General features: G+C 44.9%; 2 protein-coding genes across 2 annotated transcripts in view; one reads left to right on the top strand and one right to left on the bottom strand.

Moving 5' to 3' along the window:
* LOC143504304 (protein phosphatase 1 regulatory subunit 14B-like) overlaps positions 1-6,617 on the bottom strand; it is a gene marked incomplete at its 5' end in the record, with an annotated part of 13,271 nt that extends 6,654 nt beyond the window's left edge. Inside the window, 2 exon segments of the mRNA XM_076995820.1 lie at positions 6,328-6,464; positions 6,467-6,617. Coding sequence (XP_076851935.1) covers positions 6,328-6,464; positions 6,467-6,617 — 288 coding nt within the window.
* A 2,744-nt stretch (positions 6,618-9,361) lies between these two features.
* plcb3 (phospholipase C, beta 3 (phosphatidylinositol-specific)) overlaps positions 9,362-10,000 on the top strand; it is a 9,052-nt gene continuing 8,413 nt past the window's right edge. The window contains exon 1 of the mRNA XM_076995815.1: positions 9,362-9,387. Within this exon, the coding sequence (XP_076851930.1) occupies positions 9,362-9,387 (26 nt within the window). The remainder of the gene's footprint in view (positions 9,388-10,000) is intronic.

Below are 10,000 nucleotides of genomic sequence, written 5' to 3'. Positions count from 1 at the left end.
TGCACATATGACAATGACAGGAAATAGGATGTGGGCAGGTAAAGGTCAGAGTGCGTGTCCAGGCTAGGAGAACGCCTGTATCTCCACTCATCTATCATGATCATCTCCTCTACTTCCTCCTGTCTCCCTCCACTTTAATCCTGTTCTGCACAAGTTTGAACAGACTTGCTTAATAGCTCAGCCAGTTGCTTAATGCCCAAAATCGTTTCGAATCAGTGGGATTTAACTGACAAGTTAATGCAAAACCCCACACACTGACTACCCTGGTCAATTGCAGCGTAAGTCACAGCAAGGGCGTCACACACGTCAGAACAGCGGGTCGTTTAACTTAGCAACATCCGAGCGAAAGATGATTAAACATTAGACATAACAGACAGACTCTCGTGGAGACAGACTGCGCTCGTGGAGACAGACTGCGCTCGTGGAGACAGACTGCGCTCGTGGAGACAGACTGCGCTCGTGGAGACAGACTGCTCTTGTGAAGACAGACTGCTCTTGTGAAGACAGACAGCGCTCGTGGAGACAGACTGCTCTTGTGAAGACAGACTGCTCTTGTGAAGACAGACAGCGCTCGTGGAGACAGACTGCGCTCTTAGAACCAGACTGCTCTTGTGAAGACAGACAGCGCTCGTGGAGACAGACCGCTCCATGAATTAAGATCATAGCTGAGGGCAAGCCAGAGGCAGTGGCAACATGTAATGTGCTGGACAGCATGGTGGCAGAGAAGGGTGTGGGGGTGTGGGGTGAGTTGGTGTGTGGTAGAGTGGAGGTTTGGGTTACTGGGTGTGTGGAGGAGTAGAGGGACTCATCACTGGCTGCACACTGACGCTGATCACACACAAGCTCTTATCAGCGTTTGGCACATTGAAGAATGACAGACACGCTGTGTCCAACGCACACTCAACACACACACACACACAGAGTATACACAGCCTGTTTGTCCGTGGGAAAGAGAGAGAGCTTGCATGCAGAAGAGAAGGGGGGGGGGGCATTCTTGTTTTCATCTCAGTTCAGATACTGCTGGAGAGAGAGATGAGAGAGAAAAAGCTACTCACTCGCATGGGGCACCCACAGCCACACTTAGTCACAGGATGCTTACACACCAGTGCACACACTCCTGCGGCAGGTCAGCGTGGGGTTAACATCCCACTTCCTGCTCAAGCTGAAGGAGTAGAATATCAGAGAGTCAGCGTGGGTGAAACAGGGACCTGGCACCACCCGTGCGGGCGAGTGAGGGCCGGTCTGGGGGACGCTGCTAGTCTTAATTAAGATAAGTGTTGATGACCTCACACTGTGGACCGGGATGAAGCACGAGAACCTCGCGGCCACGCGGCGCGGTCAATACGACGACAATGCTAACGCTTAGCTGGACTTTATTTTCCGTGATTTACACGCACTCAAGAGAGAGTAATAAATCGAGCTTCGGATTTAGCTCGTCTCGAGGGGAGGCTTTTCATCAGAGCACAAAATCGTTTAAACGGCCTGGTGCCCTTCCTCCCAGGACGGCCAGTCGATCCAGAAAAAAGAAACCCCATGCTTGGTTTGCCCTGAGGGCCTCGTGCTGTGTGATTTATACCCTAACAAGCACTATTGAATTTAATTAAAATTACATTTATAGGGAAATAATTTCTTGGACCTGAGGTAAATGGCAGTCAAAATATCCATTCAGGACATAATGACCCATCAGTCTGATAAAGGAAGAGGCACTGTTGCGTCTGTGTACAACGACAATAAAGTAATTCAGAGTCAGTGTCAGTCGATATGTGATACATAGTTAGACGGACATGGTCAATACTGCCATGTAGCGCATGAGCTGGTAGGGTAGCCAATAGTGAGTCAGAGGAAATCCTCTCGTTCATTTATCAACGTCTGGCTGTCCAGTGGCCTCCACACTACAACTACAACTATAACCAGCTAGTAAGAAAGAGATCTGTACTTGAGAGTTGCCCTCTCTCAATACCCAATATCTCTTACTCAGCTCTCTCTCTCTCTCTCTCTCTCTCTCTCAGTGTATGCACATATGTCCTTCAAAGTGACATGAGCATTATTTTGGTGCACCGCACGTCATTTTGAGTAATCATTAAAAAACAGGAACTATGCCTCTCTTAAGATACATGCCGTCCTCTCGGCAGACACCTGGTCCTGTCTACCTGGAGGGGACGGGGCTCGTGTCCTGCACCATGGGGCAGAGGGGACAGAAAAGGCCTGTTGTCCTCTCCTCCACTGCCACGTCTTCCACGTTTCTCACAGTAAATACCTCAAGGCTCTTTATTGCTAATGAAAGTACCTGCCCTGGAATAAAGGTAGTGAAGAATTATAGTACTGCCCTGTGACCTTTGATCTACTGCACATCACAGCTCATCGCAGACCGTCGGGTTGTTCGCGGCGGCTGATGCGAATACTTGGAGAGCTTTGATGAAGGTTTTGAGGAGGAGAGAGTCAGGCAAGGACAGAGGGACAGATCAAGAGAAGAAGACAAAAGGAACTTTTTATTCCCGCTGTGTCCCTCATAAGACAGACTCCAAGGAGTTCCAGGGATGATCACACACACAGGGGAAGCTACACAATACCTCGCACGTATCCGCTGATCTACAGGACACGGTAGGTCACGTTATAAAACGAAAACGCTACAATCAAAAAAAGAAGAAGAAGAGGTCACTCACAGTGTGACCAAGCAAATTTTATATATTCCTGCGTATGTATTTTATTTTTAGATTTCACAATGACAACCAAAAATAAACCCATGCTGCATTTCATCTCGTCATCACTAAACACCGTCCCGGTCACACCGCCCTCATCTCCAGCACCGTATCCCACGAGACCCGAGCCACACCGGGAGGAAAGGTGAGCCTCTCACCCAGCACTCAGGGCCCGATATAGCGTGGAGACTGAGGGGGGGCGGACTGCTCACACCCAGGCACTGCTAGCCATGATACCTTGCTTATTACTCTCGTGCTCTGACAGCATAATATATTACATAATAACCACGTATAATACTGGCCCTCTAATTTAGCTTTAGACCCTCACTTAGCGTGTTCATTTGTCAGGCCTTTACATCTCTTTCCCTTTTCACAAGGGTCAATCATTTTCTTGAGGCTTATAAATGTAGACATGACACGATTCTTTGGTCTGGCCGTCTACCCATCACGACGGGCCCGTGGTGTGGAGTCATATTGTGTTCGGTCACCTGCAGTTTCCGCATGTGCTAGCACACCCTGCGCCAATACTGTCAAGCAGGCCCGTCAACATGTCCGTCTCCGGTCATTAGCATCAAGATGCAGAAGCCTGAGATAGCAGGCTAGTTCACGGGGTTGGCTAGCCCTTAGCGCTCTCCAGTAGCACCGCAGGTCGACGGCGCTTGCAACGGAGGAGCTATTCCTAGATGGTTGTAGTTTAAGAATGCTAACGTGTGCTTTCTTTCAGAGGTCCTTCCGGGAGACTCGGCGTCCTACGTGTGAAAAGCTTTGTTCACGTGCTTTCGGCTGAGAAGTTTGTCAGAGGTTCTTCACTTCAGCAGCTCTACACGCTGAGCAGACAAGCGCTCACAAGCTCATACTGTGTAATTTCATAATTAAAATTGCACTTCATAATTATGAAATTAGTTATTATTTATTGGATGCTAGAATCAGATAAACAATGACATTTCCACTTTTGTTTACATTTGAGAACAGAAGTTGCATAGTACGAGCAAGCGAACTACTTATATGTACACAGTGAAATTACGTTCCTCCGGAACCATGGTGCAACATAAATCAACAATACAATAGACAACATAAAGTGCAACGGGGTAACAAATGTGCAACGTGCAAAATGTGCAGCATGGAACAATAACATCTCAGTATAATCCAGTTTGTAATTGCTTAATTTGTATACCATGCCACAGCTAGAGGGTGACAATCCAGTATTATGTCCTGTCCCTCTGATCACAAACAGAAGATTAGCCATTTCCTCTTAAACGTATTGTTTTGACTGAAGAGGAAGTATGATAGAAAATGAATGAGATCCTAGCTGTAGTGTGTGTAATACAGTAGTGCTGCCTCCTCATAAACAAGTTATTAAAACAGGAAACTATGTTCATGTATGGAAGGCTATCAGCAAGTTCTGCAAATCAGACATTACTTCTGCAAATGGTACCTGCTGTTGTGGTCACCGGTTACGGTCAAACGCTGGCAAAACTGCTGATTGAAAGTGAATCTAAACCTGAACTGTCTCTCTGTGTGCTCACCATTACCCTGAATGTGCTGACTGCAGTGCGTGGGAAAGGCAGGTACGAACCTGCTAAATCACACACACACACACACACACACACACACACACACACACACACGGTCCTGATCAATTTGCATTTCCTGTCACACTCACACCAGTGTGTGGGCATTTGTTTCTGCGTGGTCTGCTTGGTTGTAACCTCTGGAGTTTGCACATGACTCTAGAGATCAGCGTGGATCCTGAATGTGTATGTACAAACAAAGGGCCTAGATGTTGATTCATGAATAACACTTCTGTCTCAGAGTAGAAGCTGGTTCATCTCATTTTTACTCTTTAACCCCTGTCATCGTGCCCCCCCCCCCCCCCACACACACTGTTTAGCCAGTGGAATTGTTCTGGAGATTTGATTTTGTTGATGCATCTTTTGTCTGGCTAAACAAGCACCTGTGTTTGTGTTTGATCATTTAACTGGGCATGTATATATGCTTTTCTCTAGTTCGTTTGTATTATGCCTAGAAGAAGGCATTATCTTGTATGCCTGTGCATTTTCAACAGTCTGGTTAAGTTAGTTTAGAGAACATCAGATGGAAGAACGCACTTGGAGGTATAAGTTTTGATACATGGAAACAATGTAATGCTCACGTTGCTGTTATTCAGGTGTTATGGCCAATTAACTGGACGATGTGGAAGGCGCTACTATGAAGAGTACTCAGTTAATTTGTGACAGGCTTCAAACGAAAATGTAAATCAGTGTGTGTGTGTGTGAAAGTGTATGTGTGTAAAAAAAAATGCTTTCGGCCAAAGGGTGTGAACGCGCAGCTGTCTTTCCACATCTCGTCTCGATTTTCCCACTTCTCTGCTGCCCCCGCTCGTAAAATTCAAATAGTCTTACTGATAAACACACCATGTTCCTTCACTCGCCATATGGTATAGCTACAGAGGAAAGAAGTCTGGTCAGTAATGTGTCACAGCAGATTTAGATCCCTGCTGCATTTCAAGGCTGTTTGAATATCTAGTTCAGAGCCCCCCCCCCCCCCAAACCCCCACCGCCAACTCTCCCTGGCTTCTCTCACCGTTCCCGTTATCTTTATATCTTTATACCCTATAACGTCCCCCTGCCTCCATGTGTGAGGGGACTACACGCCCCCGCGTTACCCGACGACTCGTTACTTATCCGGGGAGCGCGCAGCTGTGGAGTTGCCATGGCGCCGAATAGAACCGGCGCGTGGTGGCCGTTTATACTGTTATTTAATATCATATACATATGTCCGCTGACTGTGGCGTTATTAGTGGATAAATACTAGAAACTTAGGAACTGTTGTTCTTTAAATAGCTAATATAGAAACGCTAAGAGTGTTCTGGGAGTGTTTTTTAAGCATGTCTGTGGTAAAGGACCTGTGGGGGGAGGGCGACTGGAAGAGTGGAGGAATGGAAAGGGAAGTAGGTACAAGTACGTCGTTCACGTCTGTTGTGGACGACACCTGGTCCTCTCCCAGACCGGTTGGTCATGTTCCGCTCTGCTACCTCAGCGGTTCTGACCGTAACTAAACCCATGGAGCTGTCCTCTCTGGAGAAGCCACATGAGTGACTTCGTGAATGGCGTTTTTATTTCTGTTTAACATGACTGCACCGACAGAACCGGAACAAAGGTGCCGAGTCTCTAGTCCTAGTCCAAACACACCTGAACAAGTGGTCGGTGTGTGTGAACCTGTTTGCAAATTACGCACACGCTCAATACACAAGTAGTTCAGACTTCTTATTCCATGCTGAAATCGTAGATTAGAAAATAGAGATTAATAAAGAAGACAGCCATCATCTCTCTCATGCAATCCCAGAACTGTTCTAAACCCCTCTAGATGTAGGATGTGGGTCAACACCAGACCTGAACACACGCGGTGCTCTTGGACGGTAACTTCATGTGCTTATGCATAAACTGAATTATCTAACGATTATGGAAATATAATGCAAACACGTTAAACTGAAGCTACCTTCACAAGTCTTTGTCCATATTAAAGCGAAATCATCACACACTACAAATAAATAAAATGATAAATGACTAGTCTGATAAACACCGAATCGTCTGAACTGGATCATCCTGCTAAAGGTGTGTAATCTTACCTCGCAGTCGTACAGATCCGTTAGCTGATCTATTATCCACTCTTCCAAATTCTCTAGTCTCTTTCGGAGCTCTTTCCGGTCGTATTTAACCGTAACCCGTCCTTGCTCCTAACCGGAGTTCAGCTTCGTCGGTACCGGGGGGGCGTTTGGAAGTACACCCGGGTCTGTGGGGTTGATTCTGGGGTCGTTACCCGCTGCCATGGTCCAAAACCCTGTGGGAACACCGGGTGGGAACTCGGGCGTCGTGCTCGCCTCGCCGTCTTTGATGGCCGCTCACTTCTTTGTGATTTCAAATGTCACCTGAAGATTTGCTATTGTCCCCGTCTTAGAAACTGCTCAGCATTTAGCAACGCCTTAAGAATGATTCAGCAAAACTATAAATAACTGAGGTTATTTATAATGTCAAGTTTAATATCACGGCTACTGTTGATTAAAACAGACAAACAGTCTACAAAGGACTCAACACGTGTCCGTGTCCCTGTACTCCACAGCTGCTCTGGAAAAGTAATCTAGCATTCAGACCTTCTCAACAAATCCGAGCTCTACTCTTTACGTTTCTTTGTAGTATCATATACAAAACCTTTGGAAAATTGTTCGTAAATCTTTAAATCAAAGTGGTCTTCTGGAGAAAGCTTTTTTTAAACGTTATTCAAAGCGACATAAAGTGAAAACAAACACTCCACTATTCTCCCTCTTTTCTTCTCCCCGGTCGGTTTTGTCCTTCCTTTTCCCCTCCTCTCTTCCTATTCTGGCTGCTTCAGCTCACTGTGCGTAACCCCCTCAGTAGTCAGTCAGTCTCTCTCTCTCTCTCTCTCTCTCTCTCTCTCTCTCTCTCTCATCTCTCTCCTCTCTCTCTCTCTCTCTCTCTCTCTCTCTCTCCTCTCTCTCTCTCTCTCTCTCTCTCTCCTCTCTCTCTCTCTCTCTCTCTCTCTCTGTGTGTGTGTGTGTGTGTGTGTGTGTGTGTGTGTGTGTTGTTGGAATAAGTTCACTCAGCAAGTCTCACGAGACAGAGCAAGCAGGTTTGTGAACAACCAATTCAAATTCTCTACAGCAAGTATCATGTCACGCTTCCTGAAATTTAGTCACTTTTACTCTTTGTGTTTCTTCAGTGTTTTTTTTTGTGCCACTTATCTGACTTGCTATTCTGGTTAGGTAAAGTGTTAAGAGAGATACCCAGGGCAGAAGAAAAAGGCAGTGGAATTTAAACAATACAGTAGTCTTAGCATTTTTCATAAACGTCTTTGAGTGTATAGGAGACATTAATGTGCTTCCTGCACACAGTGGATTATTAGGTCTAAATTGCATTGAGCCTTCACAGCAACGTAATTTCTCAGGTTAATGTGAAGGGACCGGTTTCCATCGTCAGGTATCTGATGAGCCTTGCAACTGTTCACAAGCAAGTGAGAGCTAAATATCAATTATTTAATACAGATTCTGGATCTTACTGTCCAATAAAACCAGATAAACATGTCATATACAGTATAAATCTCTCTCTCTCTTTGTTACTCATGCACAATGATATCCTTATTAAGGACTAAATATATCACCAGCATTTGATATTTTCAGAGCAGGGAGTGATTATACGTTGATGAATGACAACTTCCTTTAGCTCTATCAAAGGCTACCATGTGATATAATATTAAATCTAACGTGGGAGGGGGGTTCTTTGTGACTTTCTGGTCTCCTGGAGTCATGATTGACATTATAGGGTCTTGAACAGCTTGAGTTAGGAATGTGTGTGCGCAGTAAATTACTTTCCACACAGAACACTATTTAGGGGTTTGTGAGGGAGCATAGTTTAAAGCCATTTCAAGTAGGAACTCTTCCTAAAGAAATAAAATGTATCTACAATTCCCAAAACACTCCCAGAAGACTCCTAACTTGTGAAGTGTAGGACAGTGCAAACCTTCATTTGACATTCAAAAATGCAATAGCAGTGTAAGACAGAAAAAATAGATTGTAAAGAGAGAGAGAGAGAGAGAAAAAGAGAAGTGGAGATGGAACTGTCAGAAGTGCTCCCTTGACTTTAGAAGAGGTAGACACACAAACCTTTTCTTTAAATGTATCTAACCACAACCCTTTCCTTCATTTTGTCTTAACCGGTTGCATGCCCTACTGCTAAAGGTCACAGTTCAACTGCACTCCAAAATGGCCGCACTGAGGGACTAAAATGAAAGTTTGAAAGCTGGCTTCCGTTCTGTTTACTAGTAAACAGCCTTTCTGCAAAAGAAGCTGATTTTGGACTGGCTACAGAATACACTGGGTCCACAACTGATGTGGGATCAGATCTTATCATGAACAAATGTTGACCCATTCTACAAGCAACCAAGTAGTCTTGCACAAAATCAGTAGACTTTGTTATGGTGTGTGATGTCACGTTGTCATCCCCAGAGGCCTGTTGTCCCAGTGCTCTGAAGCTAGTGCTGCCCCCTGGCTGGAATGGCTGTCTGTGTCACTCTACACCGGTGCTGCACAAATCATTTATTACTAAGGCCAGTTTCCTGAAATGTTATCAGCAGGACAGCCACAGAGCATTTACAACCATCCTCTCGTCTCCACTGCAGCCATACAGCGATGGAGGAGTCCAGTTAGACAGCAGTTGTGGTGAACCTGTTGTTGATGTATACACACCAGTTGAGAAATGTTGACTGATAGGGGTTTTACGGAAACAAACTGGTCAATGTCTAGTGCCCAGCAGTGTAACATTTGATCTTCTAATGAGAATAACACTGTGAGGGAGAAAGAAATGCCAGAGTGGGCAGAGAAGGAATGTTCTGATGAGTATGAGATGTAGCGTGTAGTATATAGTATGTAGTATGTAGGTAGTTTGATGGTGACACGGCTGTGCAGATGGAGGGAAGCAGGATGTGTAAAGCAGGAGAAACACTGCTGAAGTGCCCAGCATGAAGTGTGTGAAGTGCCCAGCGTGTACAACTGCGTGTTTTCCTCTGCTTGTCCTGTGAGGTGGACTTCAGATCTGCTTTGTGGTCACCGGGTGCAGCCAACAGCTCGGGTCGCCTCTGGCAGGTTGGACATGGGGAAGCCTTTCACAGTCCCCCGGTAGAGCATGTGTGCAGGAATGGGCAAAAACTTACATATGTACATGTTTTTGCATTGATCATTTGATAAAATGCTGTAGATAGTGGCAGGTGGCTTAGTGTCAGCTAACACAGGGAAAATAAAAGAACTTTTATTTTGGATGATATGGAAAAAAAAATTATATGGATGGAAAAAAAATTCTGGCCGGCTTGCACCTGTTGATATATTGTACAAAGGGCTTTCTTCGTGTTTAGAGAACATTTCTATTTTAGTAAAATGTAACTTTATTATAAGGTTATAAATGTATATAAGTTAAATGTTACTTATAAAGTAAGATACCTCTAGCTTGTTACTATTTTACCCTTTCCTTTTTTAACTTTTAGATACAATAAGACAAACTAATTATTACTCAGCAAAAAAGTAAATCACAAGTTACTTGGCCCATTAAAGTGCACATTTGCCCACTAGGTGGCGAGAGTGCATTCTCTGACTTTTCTTAAGGCCTAATGTGATGCTGAGGGTTCAACAATGAGTCCTTTGAAGCATTTTCAGAGCTACTGGCATTTCTGCTTTCAACAAAGTAATGTGATCAACTTCTGCTCCTGTGACTGAGTCAGGGATTTTTATTAAAGGA

The sequence above is a fragment of the Brachyhypopomus gauderio genome, unplaced genomic scaffold, assembly GCF_052324685.1.
Source record: "Brachyhypopomus gauderio isolate BG-103 unplaced genomic scaffold, BGAUD_0.2 sc255, whole genome shotgun sequence".
NCBI classification, from domain to species: Eukaryota; Metazoa; Chordata; class Actinopteri; order Gymnotiformes; family Hypopomidae; genus Brachyhypopomus; species Brachyhypopomus gauderio.
Note: the sequence above shows the minus strand (reverse complement) of the source record. Positions and strands in the feature narration are given on the sequence as shown.